At 37.9% G+C, this 23,286-nt stretch overlaps 1 protein-coding gene across 2 annotated transcripts; it reads left to right on the top strand.

Annotated features, from left to right (window-relative positions):
* The first annotated feature begins 134 nt into the window (after positions 1–134).
* ice2 (interactor of little elongation complex ELL subunit 2) lies at positions 135–22,588 on the top strand. 2 transcript variants are annotated; one of them, XM_062963433.1, is made up of 15 exons: positions 135–260; positions 1,619–1,723; positions 4,780–5,041; positions 6,004–6,123; positions 6,484–6,618; positions 7,354–7,479; positions 7,892–8,051; positions 8,183–8,352; positions 9,209–10,103; positions 11,612–11,778; positions 11,984–12,113; positions 15,256–15,340; positions 15,459–15,509; positions 16,282–16,540; positions 20,908–22,588. In XM_062963433.1, the coding sequence occupies exons 1-15, from the start codon at positions 226–228 to the stop codon at positions 21,088–21,090; spliced, it is 2,883 nt and encodes a 960-aa protein (XP_062819503.1). In that variant the 5' UTR covers positions 135–225; the 3' UTR covers positions 21,091–22,588. The 2 variants fall into 2 exon arrangements, with proteins under 2 accessions (XP_062819503.1, XP_062819504.1); XM_062963434.1 differs by lacking the exon at positions 135–260 and adding an exon at positions 2,782–3,187.
* Positions 22,589–23,286: the final 698 nt, after the last annotated feature.

Here is a 23,286-nt window from a genome sequence, read left to right as displayed (position 1 = left end):
CACCATAGGCTTGCCCCTGCCTAAGATGGCCACCTTCTCCTGTTTCGAAACCGCTTTCCTTTCCGCAGCGCTGGTTGGTTGTTTTACACGTCACTCTTAAAATTCTCTTCTCTGATTGGATAGTAAGCCATTATAGGGCGGTTCTTAAACACCGAATGCGAAGCTTTAGCTATATTTTGGAATTTTCCACGCTAGGCCTGGCGGAGGAAGGAGGGAAGGCCCAAGATGGCGGCAAGGTCCGTGGACAAGCTCCTCAATTGGTAAGCGATTCTCCTGTTTGCTTCCCATCCGTTGCCAATGTTTTTTTTAAGGGCTTTATTGAAAGTTTTTGGAGGAGAACCATCCCTTAGAACTACTACGGAACTCTAGAACTCTGAAGTGAGGGGGAAAAAATGGGGACAAGAGTGCTCCTGAGCGTGTGCAGAGTGCTGTCACCCTTCGAAGCTGGAAAAGCCAAGCCAGGGCCTCATAAAGTGTCAGATATCACACCAGAAGGGGTATTTGTTTATTGTTTATATTATTTATATTAATATTATATTTATTTATATTTATTATCATTTTAAAATTGCTATTTTAATATAATTGTTATATTAATATTATACATATATTCACTTATATTAATAACCGTATAATACATTTATATTTATTTATATTAATATAAATAATATACTTATATTAATATATTAATGTGTTATATTAATAACATAGTTATATTTATTACCATTTTTAAACTTGATATTTTAACTCATTTCTGTATATTGTCTTTTAAGTAACTGTTACATTTGCATGTGTTGGTGTATATAATAATAGGTATGTAAGAAATAATGATGGTGATGTAAGTACAATATGAATATCAATAAAGCTAATAATTAGGTAGGGAATAAATAATAATAATAATAATAATAATGACAGCTATGTAAGAAATAAGAATATTATTATTAATAGGTATAATAAGGAGAGTCAGACCAGAAATAATAATAATAATAATAATAATAATAATAATAATAATAATAGAGAAAGGTAGATCATAAATAAAAGTGTTATTATTAGATAGTTATAATGGGGGAGTCAGGCCAGAAATAATAATAATAACGAAAGGTAGGTAAGAAATAAGAATATTTTTATTAGTAACAGTTATAATATAAAGGGTCAGGCAAAACATAATAATAATAATAATAATAATAATAATAATAATAATAATATGCCAGTAAATAACAATAATAGGGAGATGTAGGTAAGTAATAATACTAATCAGCATAAGCGAGCAACAAATTATTTGTGTAAGATGAAACACTAGATGGCGCTGAGTCAACAAAGAGGAGAAAATAATAACAACAACACATGTTATTTTGTATCCAAATAATAAGGAAAGAAATAATAATAATCCAGCAGATAGCATTTATAGTAATAAGCAGAAGCTAGTAAGAATTGGTAATAACAATATTTATTTATGCATGACTAAACACTTGAGTGGAAGTAATTATTCCTCGCATTTGTGAGATGTCTTTCTCATTCATGAGCAACACTAAATTTTCCGGTCTCAATTTAGGATTCTTTTTCTGCATGTTATTTATACATTTGATATATTTAACTACATTTTTTTAAAATCCCCAAACAGGGACATTCCACCCAAAAATGGTTGTGATGTGTTTTTCTCGCGAAGCCTTTATGAAAAATATTCCCTGGCTCCTTCCCTTGCTGAACTTCTGTTGCTGTCGAAAAGGTATGTGTGTGTGTATCTAACTTTGGCTTGAGAGTTACATAAGTTTATATTAGGCCACATATACTATCTGCAAAAGTTTTATCATCCTTAGGAGATATACTGCATCTATACTGTAGAATAAATGTAGTTTGACACCACTTGAATTGCCCTGGCTCAACATTATGGAGTCCTAGGAGTTGTAGTAGTAGTAGTAGTAGTAGTAATAATAATAATAATAATAATAGAACCATAGAATAATAGACTTGGAAGAGACCCCAGAGGCCATCCAGGTCAACCCCACTCAGCCACGCAGAAGACACCATCCAAGCCCTCCGGACAGATAGACATCCAACCTCTGTTTAATAATAATAATAATAATAATAATAATAATAATAATAATCGAACCATAGAATCATGGACTTGGGGGAAAAAAAACAAGGATCATCCAGTCCAACCCCCTTCAACTAAGCAGGAAGAGACAATCAAAGCCCTCCTGACAGATGGCCACCCAGCCTCTTCTATTATTATTATTATTATTATTATTACTAAGCAAGGGCTGGATGGCCATCTGTCAGGAGGGGTTTGGTTGTGCTTTCCCTGCCTGGCAGAAGAGAGTTGAACTGGATGGCCCTTGTGGTCTCTTCTAAATATACTGTTCCATTATTATTATTATTATTATTATTATTATTACTATTATTATTAAGCAGGGGCTGGATGACCATCTGTCAGGAGGGCTTTGATTGTGCTTTCCCTGCCTGGCAGAAGAGAATTGAAATGGATGACCCTTGTGGTCTTTTCTAAACCTACTGTTCTATTATTATTATTATTATTATTATTATTATTATTATTATTAAGCAGGGACTGTTAGGCCATTTGTTGGGAGGGCTCTGGTTGTGCTTTTCCTGCCTGGCAGAAGAGAATTGACCGTTGTGGTCTCTTCCAAGTCTACTGTTCTATTATTATTATTATTATTATTACTACTACTACTACTATTACTATTATTGTTATTATTACTATTAAGCAGGGGCTGGATGGCCATCTGTCAGATTGGCTTTGATTGTGCTTTTCCTGCCTGGCAGAAAGAAGGGGGTTGGACTGGATGTCCCTTGGGGTCTCCTCCAAAACTTGGACTCTTAAGTGGGGAGCGCATCAACCAAAGGACGGGCGCAAATGAAGAGCCAAGCCGGTGGTCCAGACAAAAGCAAAGGCCTGTCGGGGAGAATCGGACTCGCGCCCCATTGAACGAAGGCTTTGAGAGCCTGTGTGCTGGGAAATATCCCCTCCTTGCTCTGCCAAATGCGGCTAATTTGAGCCGCTCGAACTACCACTTGACACGGCATCTGAGTCAGCATCTCGTTGGCATCGCAGCTTAATTAAACCTGCCACTTGGTGCCACCGGGATGGACACCTCCTCTCACTCCGAGAGACAGCTGTGCCGTATTATTAAGCGACCGAGACATGATACTGTTGAGACGTTTCTTCCTGGTGCGTAAATCAAGGTGGCTTCCTTCTTTATTTCCTTCTCTTTCCCTTCCAGTAGATCAGCAGTTAACGCTTGGCTTAGTTAATCCGAAATGGGCTGCGCTCGCTTCGGCGGAATAAGCAAACCTATTTGGGAAAGTACGGCCTTATGAAACCCATAGGTGACAGTCTTTCAAAATATTGACTATTGGCCAAGAACAGAGGTGGGAATATAGGGCTATAGGTAATACTTGGTTTCCTCAAATACAGGATGCGGTAAGAGCTGTTCCAGGGTGGGATAGGTTTGATAAAGCTGGAAATCAATTTTGAAAACCAATTTATGTCCATGTATCTTGTTAGTTTTAGAGATATCAGTAGAGATGTGTTTGTTAGATGACACTATGTAACACGATGTTTGTTCCTGGGTTAAGTTATAGGTTGTAGATATAAATAAATAGAAGCTTTACCACAGTTTCTGAACCAAGATATACCCTGCAGTATAATAAAGTGTCACTCAGGCTTGTGTAACAAGTACAGTAGAGTCTCACTTATCCAAGCCTCGCATATCCAAGCTTCTGGATTATCCAAGCCATTTTTGTAGTCAATGTTTTCAATATATCGTGATATTTTGGTGCTAAATTCGTAAATACAGTAATTACAACATAACATTACTGTGTATTGAACTACTTTTTCTGTCAAATTTGTTGTATAACATGATGTTTTGGTGCTTAATTTGTAAAATCATAACCTAATTTGATGTTTAATAGGCTTTTCCTTAATCCCTCCTTATTATCCAAGATATTCGCTTATCCAAGCTTCTGCCGGCCCATTTAGCTTGGATAAGTGAGACTCTACTGTAACAGTATCTTTACTTCAGTTCAAAAGATCAAACAGGGCAACAATATATACAGCAGTCTCTCTGAATTCACACAGAGAACAGCCACAAAAACAAAGTTTCTGGAGGATAACAACAACTTTCAGAGTAAGTACCACACAATTAAACAGGAAATAACTCTTTCAAACCAGGAACAAGACTCACTTTCATTATTTTCTTGTAGTCTGCATATTACATGGTGCAATATTATTATATTATTATAACATCATAGCATATACTATAGGCAATGTTATAATGATATTATAGGTTTTAAAAAATTGGAAAGGTATAAGAAGATGCATATATCTATATATATAAAAGAGTGATGGCATCACGGCAACCCACAAAACAACAAAACTACAGGCCCCCCAACCTCAAAATTTGACAACACAACCCATCATCCACGCCTCTAGGTTGATACAACAAAAAGAAAAGAAAAATAAAGTCCTAATTAGAGAGAGAGAAATAATTGCTTTTATCCAATTGCTGCCAGTTAGAAGGCTAAGCTCCTCCAACTTGGTCTCCTAGCAACCCAATAAAAAATAATAAAAATACTAAAAATTAATACAATAAAATACTATAATAACAGAAAATAACTAAAAATAATACAAGAAAATAATAAAATATAATAAATAAAAATATAACTTACAATAAAATTAATAAAAAATTGCAAATAACGTCAAATAAAAATTACACAACAATTTTTAACCAATATTTATTGTTTTCCCCTTTTTGGTTTCAGACCCGCACAAGGCAGTGCAGAGAGTGCACCAAATGCTGTGCAAGAAAACAAGGTTTCCGATGGACAGGCTGCAATGAAACCAGCCAGGGAGGCAGAGAAGCCTCCAGCAGAGACGCCGCCTTTCCAAGACCCTCGGGTCCCCTTTCCTTATTTTTCTAGCCTGACAGACAAAGACCAAAGGAGATACTTGTTCCTCCTCTCCAAGTTTGCAAACGCCAACAACGTGGCTCCCTCCAAACAGAAAGATTATTCGCAATATCTGGTAAGCACTGGGCCTTGTCGGTAGCTCTCTTACAGCCTGAAAAGGAAGACGGAGGAGAGAAGGTGTGATACCAAATCCCTCCCTTCCTCCCTTTTCCCTCCTTCCTTCCTTGCTTGCCTGCTTTTTCCCTTCCTTCTTTCCTTCCTTCTTTCCTTCCCTCCCTCCTTCCTTCCTTTCTTCGTTACTTTCTTTCTTGCTTGCTTCCTTCCTTTCTTCTTTCCTTTTTTTCGTCCTTCCTTTCTTCCTTCCTTCGTTCTTTTCTTTCTTTTTTGCTTCTCTCCTTCCTTCCTTCCTTCCTTCCTTCCTTCCTTCCTTCCTTCCTTCCTTCCTTTCTTCATTCCTTTCTTTCTTTCTTTCTTGTTTCCTTCCTTCTTTTCTTTCTTTTTTGCTTTCTTCCCTCCGTCTCTCTCTCTCCTTCCTTCATTTCTTTCTTGCTTGCTTCCTTTCTTTCTTATTTCCTTTCTTTCGTCCTTCCTTTATTCCTTCGTTCTTTTCTTTCTTTTTGCTTCCCTTCTTCTTTCCTTCCTTCCCTCCCTCCTTCCTTCCTTTCTTCATTCCTTTCTTTCTTTCTTTCTTGTTTCCTTCCTTCTTTTCTTTCTTTTTTGCTTTCTTCCCTCCGTCTCTCTTTCTCCTTCCTTCATTTCTTTCTTGCTTGCTTCCTTTCTTTCTTATTTCCTTTCTTCCTTCCTTCCTTTCTTTTGTGCTTTCTTCCTTCCGTCCCTCCTTCCTTTCTTCCTTACTTCTTTTCTTTCTTGCTTTCTTGCTTGCTTGCCTCCTTCCTTCCTTCCTTCCTTTCTTTCTTTTTTTGCTTCCTTTCTTCCCTCCCTCCTTCCTTCCTTCCTTCCTTCCTTCCTTCCTTCCTTCCTTCCTTCTTTCCTTTGCTCCCCCCCCTCTCTTCTTTCTTTATTAACTTAATAATAGAATCAATAATGATAATGTGCATTTCTGGTGTTTGTTTTTAGCAAATGAAAGAATTTGTCGACAAAGAAGTTGCAGAGTTCTTGAAGTTTGCCCAAAACGCGGCCAAAAGCTGCACTAAAGATTACGAGGATATCTCCGAGGAGGCCTTGCTTTACACCGAGGTAACAAACAGTCAAACGTTGTGCCTTTTATAATAATAATAATAATAATATAATTTTATTTCTTACCCACCTCAATTTTGAACATTTCTTTAGGGAAAAATTGTGAGTCCTGCAATACAGATAGCACCTCACAATAGCACTATACAATAATTTTCAATAATATTCTGAATACCTTCTCTAAAAAAATGTGATGATGCTATTTTTCTAAACACTTACTTGGTCCAAAGACCAAAACAGCAGAATATTTACTTTCTTCAGAATAATCCTATACACTGTTATCCTGTAGAGCTTTTTATTTATGTTTCTTAGATTTTGTTGAATATAACTGACTTACAAATATATATGTTTTTCCCTCCCAAGAAATTCTTAAGCTCCCGCCTCGATTGCGTGAAGAGGTATCCAGAGTTGTACACATTATGTGACATAACCAGCATCATGGGAGGAAAATTTTGTCCTGAGCTGACATTGACCTTTGAAAAAAGCCTTCTTGCCTTGGTATGTGTTCAAGGAATATGACTTTTAGAATATATTGCTGCTTGATATTTAACATGGGATTGTATTTTTACCATAGACTCTTCTTCTTTCCTGCTTAAAATAGTTATTATTATTATTATTATTATTATTATTATTATTTAAAACAGTTAGTAAAAAAGAAGAGCCTGGGTGAAAAATATCAATCATCATAATCATCATCATTATTATTATCTTTAACCCAGGCTCTTCTTCTTTACTGATTGTTTTAAATAATAATAATAATAATAATAATAATAATAATAATAATTGATATCTTTAACCCAGGCTCTTCTTCTTACTGACTGTTTTTAATAATAATAATAGTAATAATAATAATAATAATTGATATCTTTAACCCAGGCTCTTCTTCTTTACTGACTGTTTTAAATAATAATAATGATAACAATAATGAAAAATAATAATAATAATTGATATCTTTAACCCAGGCTCTTCTTCTTTACAGACTGTTTTAAATAATAATAATAATAATAATTGATTATATCCTTATCCCGGTCTCTTCTTCTTTACTGACTGTTTAACAAAAAAAATATTCAAATTCTATTGAAATCACAACTATCCAATTTCACACTTGAAAACTCTCACTTTAATTTTTTAACAATATTTTTTATCAATCCTGCAGGGAAAACAATGTCTTCTTCTCTCATTTGGCGGCTGAGCCAAAAATGTTAATTCTCTGTATATTTATTTTCCTTGAAGGGAAAAGTGAACCTTGTTAAGAGGCACTTTCCAAAACTTCCGGCCTCAATCCAGTTACCCGTTCATCATTGTAAAAATGATGTGGAAATGACAACTCCGGAGCAGAGAGCTGCTGCAATGCACAATGTAAGTTTCAGGGAGTCCTGTGTTTAATGGATAGTATATTTGTTACTTTGACTCAATGTGACCTATCAATGTGTCTGTTGTAACTGTAACGGTAGCAATCCTAATTATATTGTTTAGTCATTTGTAACTGTTTGAAACGACTGGTAGACTATTTCCTTAAACAAATCTTCCTATTTACTTAGTTAAGTATACCAAGTATCCCTCTTCTCCTTGCCATGTCAGTGAAGAAGTTACCAAATGGCAAGTCAAGGTCTTGAAATAATATTTTCTGGAAACCCATGGATACAAAATCTGTGCATATAGAAGTTCGACCATCCTCGGAAATTATATTTGTTTGTGTATTATAAATTCCTTAGATCTATTCATTGTAGTGTATCTTGTTTCCTTCCTTCCCAATTTTTTTTAAAAAAAGGATGTGAGTACAGATGCAAATGCTGAAAAACTCGCAGCGAAATACTGTCCTCAGGTGGTCCTCACCAGCGAATCGTTATACACCTTGTTGAACAATCACGGTCTGGATTATAAGGAACAATGGGAGCTCCCAGTTTCTGTGAAAACGCTTTCTGGTACAGGTAAGTGCCTGTTGCAGTGGAATTTGGAGCAGTACCTATTGATCTACTCACATTTGCATGTTTTCAAACTGCTAGGTTGGCAGAAGTTAGCAACTCTAGCAAAAGCAAATGATACATTTTTCTCTTTCCAGGCCTCAAACCCGTTAAAGTGGTCTACGTTGACCCCCCGCTCCCAAAGAAAGAGATGACCGTCCGAGAGAAGAACCAGGTTTTCCATGAATTCCTGGCCAGTTTCCACACGACGAAACAATCCACGGTTTTGGCCCACGCGGCCGTATTGGACAGGCTCCCAGAGGACCCGGTGAGTTGTGGTTTTAACGCTCATGGATGGACATTAAGAAGAGCTGGACGTTTCTGCAGATTGTGTTATCTTACAGCAGAAAGGCCAAAGTATGGTCCATAATGGTAATAATAATAACTTATAAACTGTGAGTCTCAACTCCTAATAGGGTCCCCTTAGTCCAGTGTTGGAGTCCCGAAAAAAATTGGCAACAGTCAAAGTTGCTGTTTTAGACATTTATAGTTATTATTATTATTATTATTATTATATTTCTTACCTGCCTCTCCTCACAGCTCAAGGCAGGTTACAACATTGCTAAAACACATAATCATTTAAAAACACGACTTAAAATGCACATATTACATGTAATATTAATAGTATTGTAATATAATATTTTTATATCTATTACAACTTATGATCGAGTGCAATATATAATATAATACTAATATTACAATGTACGAGTAGCGTATTACATATATATTATGGTAACATAATATTATGATTCAGTAATACTAATAATTTAAAAACAATACTCTCAATAATATGTAATAATATATTGTGATAGACTGCTTTATTATTGTATATCTCTATATTTGAAGTTGTCATGTTTTTGATTGATTGTGAGCTGCTTTGAGTTTCCATATGGAGAGATACAGTGGGATATAAATCCATCAATTCAATCCACATATTAAAGCATATTTACATAAAATTCATATTTAAGTACCCGAATTTACATGAATTCGTTGTGCAGTGTTTACAGCGGACTCAAATACAAATTTCTCAGGTGGAAAGGGGGTAAAGTTTAAGAAGCCCTAGTCTAGTTAAGTCAGACATTTCCAGCATTATTATCCCTTCTATTTTTCTCTCCTATTTTTAGTTGGAGGTCTCATTCGAAAGCTGTCAAGGCAGACCAATGCAGGTGGACAATTCTGAGGATCTGGACTTCGGTACCGACTTCACGGAGCTGGAAACCTTTGCCTCGACACCGAAGCTTCTGAACGCTTCCAGACCAGAGGGCACTGCTTATACGAAGCCTGGTTCTCTATCCAAAACGGCACCGGAGCATCCAAAAATATGGAAAGAGGCCTCCGGGGATACGGACGGAGGAGGAAAGAGCAAACCCAGTGAGCGGAGGACGAGGTCTCAAGGCGGTTGGGATTTTAGCAACAAGGAATATTCACCCAGGTTGATGGAAACTGAACCAGATGTACCCAAGAGTGATACGGACTGTAATCCTTTTCCTCTGGATATACAAAATAATGTCAAGGAAGGAGCTGATGTTCTCAAAGAGGAGAGTCCGGCCGTTCTCTCCTGCTGCAGCGATATCGATGACGACGCTCTTGTCATTGACACCGAATGTAAGAGCAGCGATCCGGATGAATTGGGGACCGTCGTTTCGGATCCAAACACCCCTCCTTGCTCTAGAGGAGCCCTGACAGCAAAGCCAGAGGATCAAGGGAAGAACGAGCCGGGAATCGGAGGAAGGAAAGAACCGCAGCAAGAAACCAACGCTCCTTCCAAACGCTGCCGGCGACTGTCCAAAAAATGCGATCCGCTCGGGCAGATTTTGAAAATGCAGACCGAGCTCCTGAAGCCGCCTTCTCTGGACACGAGCTTCGAAAGACATTTGCATCCTGTTTTACCAAGCCAGGAAAAGCCACAGTTAAAACCCTCCACGCCGTCTACTCCGAATGTGGAACAAAGGGATGCTGCGGATCCAGGGAACACGTCCAAGTTAAAGTGGACAACGTACTTCCAAGGGTCTCAGAAAGGTGAGTCTCTTGATGGACATCCGTCAATGGATGGGTGGATGGAGGGATGGGGATTGGAAGGAGTATCTCCCTAAACTCAAGCCCGGTTGGGCTTTGTAGTCGTCAAGGACAGCACTTCTCTTTGCCCTGCCATCTTCATATATGTCTGCAAAGCTGCTCTGAGTCTCCTTTAAGACAAGATTTGTACAGACATTTGTATATTTTAAAATTATATTGAAATACATTTAATGTAAGCCGCTTTGAGTCTCCTTGAGAAAAAGTGGTATATAAAAAAACATTATTACAATAATAATTATAATTATAGCAGTATATTACACTGTGTACCAAAATTGGGGAAAAAATATGTTCTTGATTTGGAAGTATTATTTCCTGTTTCATTATGTAGTCCTTACTTTGAAAGTCATTGTTCTACTCCAGAAACATCGTTTTTGTAACGGCCACAAACTGGGATGGATGGATTGAGGCTCAATGATGCAAAACTATCGCAAAACTGTGCTGCAGGATAATGTCCCTCCCACAAAAAACAAAAGTTTTTGCAGTTTAATAAAACTTTTCCCCATGTTTTTTATGATAGGACCAATTAGGAATTGACATTTATAACCCAGGAATAAAGCAGTGTTAGTGTTATTATTATCAACAACGTATTATGGGTTGCTGTGAGTTTTCTGGGCTGTGTGGCCATGCTCCAGAAGCATTCTCTACTGATGTTTCAAATATTTGCTAAATAAAAAAGGTCTTAACCTGCCAGCAAACCTGCTGGAGAGCAGAGAAATGGTTTTACCTCAAATTATTATTATTATTATTATTTTATTATGACACAGCAAACAAGATAGACATGCTGGATTTCGTTTCACAAAACCACAAGTCGAACACTTCCCAAGTGTCTAGGACTGTGTGATGTATTTTCGGATGATGCACGCAGATCCCAGCAGGGTGACCTTTTGCAGTTGGCAGATCGTAATTTTGTCAATGTCTATTGTTTCCAAATTCTGGCTGAGATCTTTTGGCACGGCACCCAATGTGCCCATCACCACCGGGACCACCTGCACTGGTTTCTGCCAGAGTCTTTGAAGTTCATTATTATTATTGTTATTATTATCTATCCCAAAGGAGACTCAAAGCGGCTTAACATAAAAGCATTTCCTTACCATTTAAAATATACAAATATGCTAAAATTAAAACAGAATTAAATATAAGCAGTATTTTAAAAAATCACAGTTAAAATCCATTAAATAGTTTTGTGCCTCTAAATGTGGCAGAAGTGCCCCCCACATGTATAGATAGATGGATAGATGGATGGATGGATGGATGGATGGATGGATGGATGGATGGATGGATGGATGGATGGCTTGATCTGGGATTGGAGGGTCACAAAGACTCTTGGCATAAAGTTATGCTCTGGCTCCTTGGTGCTGGACAGAATTCCACTGAGTCGGAAAAATACTTCTGAAAGCAGTCTAGTTTCCTTTTTGGAAGGTAACGGGCTTGTCGCCTTCTCTTTGGGGAAGGGGATCATTGGGACGTCCCCGAAGAAGACCGTTCCTGTTACGAGCCCCCTCCCCAGGACAACCTGGTCTACAAGCTGTTCAGCCTGGACAACCTGCTGCTCCTGGTCCGGTGCCGGATACACAGAGTCGAGGTGCGGCCGCGCAACAAGAAAGCCAAAGTCAGGAGGGTGAGTTCTCTTGATTCAGTGGAATTCCTGTTATTATTATTATTATTATTATTATTATTATTATTTTCCTCCCGCTTTGCTGCTTTGTGTCTGAAAACGGTTTCTTTGAACGGACACCAACCACATAGCCAATGGGACCAAGAGTCCGTTGAAACCGCTCTATCGCAGGAGACAAACCCCGTTGTTTGGCTGTGTTGTTTTATAGCACTTCCCGGTTTTCGTCTTGCCGAAGCTAGAATACCAGGCCTTCTACGGGGCGGAAGCATTGACCGAAGGCGAGGTCTGTCGGCTGTGGATGGAGGGATTGCTGCACTCCAACACTTCGTACACGCTTGGTACGTTCAGGTCTGGTTTAAATGGAACTTCCTCTTCCTCTTCCTCCTCTTCTTTTCCTTCTCTTTCTTTCCTCTTCTTCTGCCTTGTCCCCCACGTTCCTCTTCTTTCTCCTCTACTACTTCTTCTTCTTCTTCTTTCTCCTCTACTTTCTCTACTTCTTCCTCTTCTTCTCTTCATCTTCTTCCTCTTCTTCTTTCTCCTCTACTTCCTCTACTTCTTCTTCTTCTTCTCCTCCTCTTCCTCCTCCTCCTTCTCTACTTCCTCCTCTACTTTCTCTACTTCCTCTTTTTCTTTCTCTTCTTCTTCATCTTCCTCTTCTCCTTCCTCCTCTACTTCATCTACTTCCTCTTTCTCTTTTTCCTTCTCTTCTTCCTCTTCTTCTTCTTCTTCCTCTACTTCCTCATCTTCTTCCTCTTCTCCTTCCTCCTCTACTTCACCTACATCTTCTTCCTCTTCCTCTTTTTCCTTCTCTTCTCTTCTTCCTCTACTTCTTCCTCTTTTTGTTTCTCTTCTTCAGCATCTTCTTCCTCTTCTCCTTCCTCCTCTACTTCATCTACTTCTTCCTCTTTCTCTTTTTCCTTTTCTTCCTCTTCTCCTTCTTCTTCTTCCTCTACTTCCTCATCTTCTTCCTCTTCTCCTTCCCCCCTCTACTTCACCTACTTCTTCCTCTTCCTCTTTTTCCTTCTATTCTCTTCTTCCTCTACTTCTTCCTCTTTTTGTTTCTCTTCTTCATCATCTTCTTCCTCTTCTCCTTCCTCCTCTACTTCACCTACTTCTTCTTCCTCTTTCTCTTTTTCCTTCTCTTCTTCCTCTTCTCCTTCTTCTTCCTCTTCTCATTCTTCTATTTATTTACATCCTGCTTTTGTTCTTTGATTTGGGCCCAAAGGGACTCACAAACATTTTTTTAAAAAAACCACTGCAGCTAAAAAAATCTACGACGTACAAATATAATAACAGAATTAAACATACTTAGATTATGCTCATATTTTTTGTATGAGCATAGCACGGTTTTCTCTCTTCATGTTTCTTCTATTCAGAATTCCCCGCTCCCTTTTCTTAAAGCAGCCAGCTGCGCTAATGGTCCAGTTCCTTCCTTTAGAAATCAAAGCAACTTGGAACAAATGTCATACATCCGCTAGACTTAGTCCTGCATCCCATTGTTATTTTAAAAAATTCATTATATCTTTATATTAGGCATGGGCAAACTTCGGCCTTTCCTCCGGGTGTTTTGGACTTCAACTCCCACAATTCCTAACAGCCTACCGGCTGTTAGGAATTGTGGGAGTTGAAGTCCAAAACACCCGGAGGAAAGGCCGAAGTTTGCCCATGCCTGCATTATATGGAAGTTAGAAGCCGGTCCTTTGTTGGCACTGTGAAAACATTACATTGAATACAGTGTTTGTCTAAAGTTTACCCGGCTTAAGAGCGTCTTCTCGACTATTGGAGGTGAACCTCAAACAAAGCACAATGGAGCTCCACAAAGTGGGAGCGTTTGCAGGCCAGCGATAAGGTCGAGACTTCAGATAAAGGTTACTGTTTAAATATTTCCTCCATCTCTGTATACACAGTCAAGTCAGTGGAAGCAGTCCGAAGAAACCACACCAAACACTCAGAGCAGAAATACTCTTTTAACATCTTCATCACTTTCACAGCATGATGGTCAACAGTCAATGGCTGTTCCAAAAACATAACTAGAGCAGAATAATAATAATAATAATAATAATAATAATAATAATAATAATAATAATAATAATAATTTATTTTTATTATGTATTATATAAAACAAAATAATAATAATAATAATAATAATTATTATTATTTCTAGTTTTTTTTTTGGAATCCATCATATAATATATCTCGCTTGCTCTGTCATACTGTGTCTTTGTGTCAGTAAATTATTATTATTATTATTATTATTTACTTTGTTACTAATCATAATATTTTCTAGTTATCTTTTTGGAATCCAGCATATAATATATCTCGCTTGCTGTGTCATACTGTGTCTTTGTGTCAATAAATTATTATTATTATTATTATTATTATTATTAACTTTGTTTATACCCTGCATTTCTCCCCAGGATTCAAGGTGGCTAATGATCCCATACTTTAGTCAATAAAAATAATAATTTATTATTATTGTTGTTGTTGTTGTTGTTATGTATTATATATAATAAATAATAATAATTTATTATTGTTATGTATTATATATAATACAAAATAATAATAATAATTTATTATTATTATTATTATTATTATTATTATTATTATTATTATTATTATTGACTAAAGTATGGGATTGTTGACCACCTTGAGTTCTGGGGAGAAATGCAGGGTATAAACAAAGTAAATAATAATAATAATAATAATAATAATAATAATAATAATAATAATAATTTATTGACACAAAGACACAGTATGACACAGCAAGCGAGATATATTATATGCTGGATTCCAAAAAGATAACTAGAGCAGAACAATAATAATTATAATAATAATATATTTCGCAATATATATATGTGTGTGTGTGTGTGTGTGTGTGTGTGTGTGTATTGTAGTTGTTGTTCTGCTCTAGTTATCTTTTTGGAATCCAGCATATATCTTGCTTGCTGTGTAATACTATGTCTTTGTGTCAATAATTTATTATTGTTATTATTATTTACTTTGTTTACACCCTGCCTTTCTCCCCGGGACTCAAGTCAGCTCACAATCCCATACTTTAGTCAAGTTTAAAAAGTGCAAAAAAAGTTAGAAAAACAGTTAAATGGCAATAAGCGCACTTAAAATAGCCTTTGTCTCGTCTGTTAGGGTGACACAAATCATTCAATTTGGATAAAAAATGCATGCATCAATACCTTATCCATATCGTAGTGTTGCCTATATATGTGTATTTTAATATCTATTTTATATGCATTTTTAAGAAATACATTTTAATATGTGTATTTATAGAATGTTTACAATGTTTATATGTTTTAATTATGCTGTAACGCACCTTGAACCACAAGGAGAGACGGGTAAGAAATATGACAAATATTATAACACATAATACATATTATAATAATTGTTATAATTGTTTTCTGAATTGCTTAATGTTCCTTGTGTACTTCCTTCCTCATTTTAACCACCTTTCCCCTTCATTCACAGGTCATATCGATGCCTTGACGTCCAAACTTTTCCTGCTTGAACAATTGTCTGCTGAAGTCTTGAAGAAAAGATTCGGAGCATTTAAGTGAGTAACATCCCCTTACTATGAAAGAATCAAATACAATCCATGTGAACACCATATAGCCCTCCCAATGTTATTGGGCTGAACAACAGAAATAATAATAGTATTTTTCTTTGCCCAGGCCAGCAAATTCATTGAATATTCTCCAACATATCTTGAAGATAGCGACTGGGTATGTATTTAATATATAATATATTGTATATACTTATAATATTGATAATAATATATTATTATGTAATACAATATTATACTCATAATATAATATAATAATACAGTAGAGTCTCACTTATCCAACACTCGCTTATCCAACGTTCTGGATTATCCAACGCATTTTTGTAGTCAATGTTTTCAATACATCGTGATATTTTGGTGCTAAATTTGTAAATACAGTAATTACTAAATAGCATTACTGCATATTGAACTACTTTTTCTGTCAAATTTGTTGTATAACAAGATGCTTTGGTGCTTAATTTGTAAAATCATAACCTAATTTGATGTTTAATAGGCTCTTCCTTAATGCCTCCTTATTATCAAACATATTCGCTTATCCAACATTCTGCCGGCCCGTTTATGTTGGATAAGTGAAACTCTACTGTACTTATAATATTGATAATAATATTATAATGTAATACAATATTATACAATAATATAATAGTAATTATATATTATATATTAAATGTAATATTACTAATAATATTACTATATAACGATATAGAGCAATATAGTAATTTAATGCTTATATTGTGCTATGCTAATAATATGTTGTATGTACATTTGATTTGTAAGCCACTCTGAGTCCCCTCCGGGGTGAGAAGAGTGGGATATAAATGTAGTAAATAAATAAATAATAATAAATAATATTTCCGATGTCTCTGTTCCTATGTCAAGGAAATACATGGTTATTTCGAGCTCTGTCTGCCTCCGTTCATGATGCGCTTCCTTAGTTTGCAGGAGGGCTCCTACCTCTTGGCTCACGTGGCCGGGGACTCGTGTGTTTCGGTCTACAAAAGCTCTGAAGGCAAAGCCAACAGAAGGACGTACAACTTGCACGCGGCTCATGCCGACCTTCCCGGCGTCCCGCCGTCCCTTTCGGTCCCCTGGATCCCGCTCGATCCCAACGTCCCTTTGCCGTATCACTTTGCGCAAGGGAGGGTCCCGTGCACGTTCCCTCCAAAGCTGCTGCAGACCACAAAGAACCAGAAGGTTATTATTATTATTATTATTATTATTATTATTATTGACACAACGACGTTGTATGACACAGCAAACAAGATAGATATGCTGGATTTCGTTTCACAAAATCACAAGTCGAACACTTCCCAAGTGTCTAGGACTGTGTGATGTATTTTCGGATGATGCGTGCAGATCCCAGTAAGGTGGCCTTTTGCAGTTGGCAGATCGTAATTTTGTCAATGTCTATTGTCTCCAAATGCCGGCTGAGATCTTTTGGCACGGCACCCAGTGTGCCCATCACCACTGGGACCACCTGCACTGGTTTCTGCCAGAGTCTTTGAAGTTCAATCTTGAGGTCCTGATAGCGGCTGAGTTTTTCCTGTTGTTTTTCTTCAATGCGACTCACCTGGGATGGCAACATCAATGATCCAAACCTTTTTCTTTTCCACAACTGTGATGTCTGGTGTGTTGTGTTCCAGAACTTTGTCAGTCTGGATTCGGAAGTCCCACAGTATCTTTGCGTGTTCATTTTCCACAACCTTTGCAGGTTTGTGATCCCACCAGTTCTTAACTGCAGGGAGGTGATACTTGAGGCATAGGTTCCAATGAATCATTTGGGCCACATAGTTGTGCCTCTGTTTGTAGTCTGTCTGTGCAATTTTCTTACAGCAGCTGAGGAGATGATCAATGGTTTCATCGGTTTCATTGCACAGTCTGCACTTTGGGTCATCAGCTGATTTTTCGATCTTGGCCTTGATTGCATTTGTTCTGATGTCTTGCTCCTGGGCTGCAAGGATCAGGCCTTCTGTCTCCTTCCTTCTTCAGGGTCCCATTCGTGAGCCAGAGCCAGGTCTTCTATTATTATTATTATTATTATTATTATTATTATTATTATTAATTGCCTTTGTCCTGATGTCTTGCTCCTGGGCTGCAAGGATCAGGCCTTCTGTCTCCTTCCTTCTTCAGGGTCCCATTCGTGAGCCACAGCCAGGTCTTCTTCTTCTTCTTCTTCTTATTATTATTATTATTAAAGGTGAGACCAGTAGGATGGCAGTGGAGCTCAAGCCAGGGCTGCTTTGTATTTACAGACACCTCCCTGAAATAAGTGGGAACTGAAAAATTCACATTGCTTCATTCTCCATCCTAATAATAATAACAACAACACAGTGCATCTATTGTAAATGTCAGCTTGGCCATTTTATTTATATATTACATATATTTTTGTTTATATATATTTTATATCATGGGATCTGAGCATCAATGCAATGAACATGTCTACCTATATTTTATAATGTGTTTTATCTTATAATGTGTAATCTATAATGTGTTTTTATCAGTTATAATTTTTTAACTGATTTATATTGTACTGTATAATTTTTTATATATGCGTTTTATTGTAAGCCGCCCTGAGTCCCCTGTTGGGTGAGAAGGGCGGGATATAAATATTGTAATAAATAAATAAATAGTCCTCCATATCTAAAGATTTAACAATCCAATATTTTTTTAAATATGTATTTGTTTACCTATTTTACACATACAGTAGAGTCTCACTTATCCAACATTCACTTATCCAACATTCTGGATTATCCAACGCAGTCTGCCTTTTACTAGTCAATGTTTTTGTAGTCAATGTTTTCAATACATTGTGATATTTTGGTGCTAAATTCGTAAATACAGTCATTACTACATAGCATTACTGCGTAGAACTACTTTTTCAGTCAAATTTGTTGTATAACATGATATATTGGTGTTTTGATTTTTAATAGGCTTTTCCTTAATCCTTCATTATCCAACACATTCACTTATCCAACGTTCTGCCGGCCTGTTTATGTTGGATAAGTAGACTCTACTATATATCTGGGGTCACATTAAAAAAATTGAGGCAAAAAGGGGTCCAAAAAAGTTGAAAAAGTTTAATTGTATAAATTCAGAGAACTCTTATCTGGTTCCATTTAAAAAATGAGAACTTTGTACTTTCTGGTTTGACACAATGTAATTAACTCTAAAGTTCACAAAACATCGTTTTGATGTTCCAGATGTAAACATATAATTGTAGGTGGGTGGCTTCCTTCTCCTCCTCCTCCTCCTCTTGTTTCTCTGTTGGATGTGTGTGTGTATTTGTGTGTGTGTGTATGTGTGTGTGTGTGTGTGTGTGTGTATGTGTGTGTGTGTGTGTGTGTGTGTGTGTGTGTGTATATATATATATATTCCCTTGGTCTCTCTTCTAGATGTAATGCAAGCAGAAAGGAAACTACCCAGCCCAGAAAACTCAAAGCAAACCAATAATATGAATAATAATATTTGTGTAACCAAAATCTATTATATCTATTATATTTTTTTTATCCTTCTGCTACCCAGCTTCCCTTCTTGACCACATTAACCTCCTTCACTGTATATTCAACATATATGTGTATCGATTTTCAAATTCTGAGCTCTCATGCCATTTTAGGGAGAAATCTCCTTTTCCCAGAAGTCATTTTCGTAGGAGAAGAGGTAAATCTGAATGTCATTGTGTCTAATCTGTGCGTCTCTTTTATTTGACGTATTTATGAGAATGAGGAGGAGAAAATGGCCCCTGTAAAGCCAGACTCCGGACGTCCTGACCTGTCATAGATAATCGGAAGAGGAGCGAGATCATTCTGGCCATGTCCCAGAACCCCCTTATCTGTTGCCACATATCAGAAATGACTCTTTCTGGGGGTTTTATCTACAACGGGGAGGTTTACAAGGCTTCCCCTGAGCGAGACGTGTCCGAGGTCACCACGTTCCCATGACTAAGTGAAGGTTTTGAACCTTGGTCTCACAAGTCTTAAATGTAATAATTTAGTTGGTAAGTTATATTCTGAACACGTTTACTACTATTAGACTTTCCTCTGAGGCTGAGAGAGTGTGGCTTGCCTTTAAAGCGAACCATTGGGTTGTCAACACTGAGCAGGGATTTGAACCTGGAGTCCTGCAGTGCATCTACATGGGAGTATTAATCTAGTTCATTTATTTATTATTATTTATTTAATACATTTATATCCCACCTTTCTCACCCCGAAGGGGACTCAGAGTGGCTTACAAATTAAATTTACATACAATATTATATTATTAGCATAGCACAATACTGGCAATAAATTACTATATTGTACTATATCAATATATTGTAATATTATTATTAATATTACATGTTCTAGTTCTAGACCTTTTGTAAATTGCCTGGTTCCATGTTATGCCATTCTGAGAGTTTGCCAACACTCTTCGGCACAGAAAGGTGAAGATTTTGGGAAACAAGTCCCACGATGCCATAGAAGATAAAGTGGCACCAAACTTCATTAGTTTTACAGTGTAGACACACACCATACAGACCATCACATCAATCTAAACCTTTTGAGCTTCAGTTTTGATTCGACCGTAGGTTTCCTCTTCATCATGTTGTCGAAGGTTTTCATGACCAGAATCACAGGGTTGCTGTGAGTTTTCTGGGCTGTCTGGCCATGTTCCAGAAGCATTCTCTCCTGACGTTTCGCCCACATCTATGGCAGGCATCCTCAGGGGTTGTGGTGTATATTGGAATAAACTAAGCAAGGAAGGTTTATATATCTGCGGAAGGTCCAGGGTGTTGTCATCATGTTACATAGTGTAATAATAATAATAATAATAATAATAATAATATTATTATTATTGTATGACACAGCAAACAAGATAGATATGCTGGATTTCGTATCACAAAATCACAAGTCGAACCCTTCCCAAGTGTCTAGGACTGTGTGATGTATTTTCGGATGATGCGCAAAAATCCCAGTTATTATTATTATTATTATTATTATTATTATTATTATAGTATTACCTCTTCTTGCATTATTTAGGTGTTATTATTGTGACTTTGGCCAAGGATGGTGGGGAATATTTAAATCTGTTTTAATGTTTGTATGTTTGTATATTTTAAATGGTTATGATGATGCTTTTATGTTAAAAGCTGGTTTTGAGTCCCCTTTGAGGTAGACAAACCGGAGTATAAATATTATAATAATAATAATAATAATAATAATAATAATAATAATAATAATAATACCACCACCACCAGGGTTGTCTGTTGGGTGTTGTAATCAATCACCTAGATTAGCATTAATGGCCTAGCAAGCTTTGTGTCTTTCCTGGGGAGATCCTTTGTTCAGAGTCATTAGCTGCCACTGATTGATTCATGTCTGGAATTCTTCTGTTTTCTGTTCTGATTTGAGAGTTTTTTTTAATACTGGGAGCCAGATTGTGTTCGTTTTCATGGTTTCCTCCTCTCTGTTGAAATTGTCCACACACCATTGAAATCCACAAGCGTGTGGACAATTTTCCTTCCTTCCTTTGTGATTGTTCTTCTCTTCTCTCTTCTTATCTTTCTTGTCTCCTCTCGCCCTCAGGGTAAAGCACAACCGCAGGCGGAAGGCACACCCAGCCGCAGGGAGACCGTTCCCCTGGAAACAAACAACAACCACCCTCATCCTTTTCGCAAAAGACACAGTGGTGGTGGTGGTGGTGGTGGACAGGCCAATCCGGGGCCAAACTGGAAAGTCTGGAAAAAACACAAGAACGAGCCGACTTAGTCATGCGGCAGGAAAGAGGAGCTCTCTCTGCAGGGCAAGAAATATTTAAAGGCACATGCAAGACATAGGAATGGATGGGACCTCAGGGCAGGAATGTGAAACACTTTTTTGTGGTGAAATGGGAAACAAAAATCTGTGTTACATGCCCAAATACTTCATAGAATCTCAGCCAATTCAACATAAGCTTGTAGCAGCTACAAAAACAAACTTTCTGGAATATAACACTGACTTTCAAAGTAAGTACTGTACACTTAAACAGGAAATATCACTTTCAAACCTGAAACAGGACTTTTTTTCATATTTTGTTACATAGTGTAAATAATAATAATAATAATAATAATAATAATAATAATAACAACAACTTTATTTTTATATCCTGCTCCCATCTCCCCAGAGGGGACTAAATTATTTTGTTACCCGCCTCTCCTAACTTTAATATTGTGTGTGGTTTTTTTTAAATGTAATGTTACATTGCTCCAGATGCAAATTGCAAAAAAAATATTCTCTTTGATTTTTTTTTTTCTTTTCACCCCATGTGTTCCGTTGGTGTTGCGGTTTTGTTCTGTGTTTCCTGTTCACCGGTTGCGTATAATAATAGCTTTTTTTGGGTGGTGCAATTTGTGTGTGTGTGTGTTTTGTTTTTTTCTTTTTAACGTGTCAGGAGCAACCGAAGTTGCTTCTGGAGTGAGAGAATTGGCTGTCTGCAAGGACGTTGCCCAGGGGACGCCCGGATGTTTTGATGTTTTTACCATCCTTGTGGGAAGCTTCTCTCATGTCCCCGCATGGAGCTGGAGCTGACAGAGGGAGCTCATCTGCACTCTCCCCAGGTGGGATTCGAACCTGGCAGCCTTCAGGTCAGCAACCCAACCTTCAAGTCACAAGGCTTTTATCCCCTAGGCCACTGGAGGCTCCTATGTGTGTGTTGAGAAACTGCAATTCGCTTCTGATGTGAGAGAATCGGCCGTCTGCAAGGACGTTGCCCAGGGAATGTTTTACCATCCTTTGGGGGGCCGGGCTGTGGCGCAGCTGGCTAGTAACCAGCTGCTATAAATCACTACTGACCGAGAGGTCATGAGTTCGAAGCCCAGGTCGGGTTAAGCCTCCGACCATTAAAAAAAAAATAGCCCCAGCTTGCTGTTGACCTAGCAGCCCCAAAAGACAGTTGCATCTGTCAAGTAGGGAAAATTTAGGTACGCTTTATGCGGGAGGTTAATTTAACTAATCTACAACACCATAAAACTGCTCACGAGGAAAAGAATGAGGAAGAACAGCCACCAATGGAGGGTGAAGCAACAGCTCCCCCTGTGGCCGGAATCGTGAAGCTGGAAAGATGTTAAAATGCCTCTGTGTCTGTCTAAAACTGAATGTTGTTTGTCTGTTGGCATTGAATGTTTGCCATATATGTGTTCATTGTAATCCGCCCTGAGTCCCCTTCGGGGTGAGAAAGAAGAGCGGAATATAAATACTGTAAATAAATAAAATAAACAATTCTCTTACATCCCTGTGTAGGAAGCTGGAGCTAACAGACTCCTGCTCCCCGGATTCAAACCGCTGACCTTTCAGTCAGCAGTCCTGCCAGCACAAGGGTTGCGCCACTGGGTGCGATGAACAAATGAGTGAGCCTCTTCGGCATCCAGAATGGGAACCATGCAACCCATGAGCTTCAGGTACACTTTAGTAGACAAATCCTCACCCTAAAAAAAAGTAATAACACCTTTGAAAAGGGAGTAGCAGTGGTTGCTCAACGTGAGCAAGAACTCAGGAGAGAACGGAGGGAGGAGTGTGGGAGGCGCACAGGTAGCCGTGCTGGACGCTTGCCAGCCAAACCCTCCTCAATGGGGAGCTTGTTATGCATTCCTGGCAGGCTCAGGAGCAGAAAGTAAACATTGCAGGCGGGCTCAGAGAAGGCCCCGATTGTTCCAGGCCTGGTTCCCTTGTGAGTGTGCTTTGCTGGCATCTCTGCGCATGACTCACCGCCAAGGCATCTCTCTCCGGCGGGAGGGTCACAGACAGGGATCCGAGCGGAGTCTCACGAAGCATTGAGTAATCAGGCCGAGCAAACTTTGCCTCTTGCGATTAAGGAACGCTCGAGAAATTGCCGAGGTGTCTGTTGTGGCAACAGCGGGCCAACAAATAAGGTGTCGTCGATGTGTGTTTACTGTTTGTGCAAAAAGGTCTCCAGATTTGGGCTTTCGT

Source organism: Anolis carolinensis, unplaced genomic scaffold (assembly GCF_035594765.1).
Source record: "Anolis carolinensis isolate JA03-04 unplaced genomic scaffold, rAnoCar3.1.pri scaffold_11, whole genome shotgun sequence".
Lineage (NCBI taxonomy): Eukaryota > Metazoa > Chordata > Lepidosauria > Squamata > Dactyloidae > Anolis > Anolis carolinensis.
The sequence above is the reverse complement of the archived record's forward strand: the minus strand, read 5'-3'. Positions and strand labels throughout refer to the sequence as shown.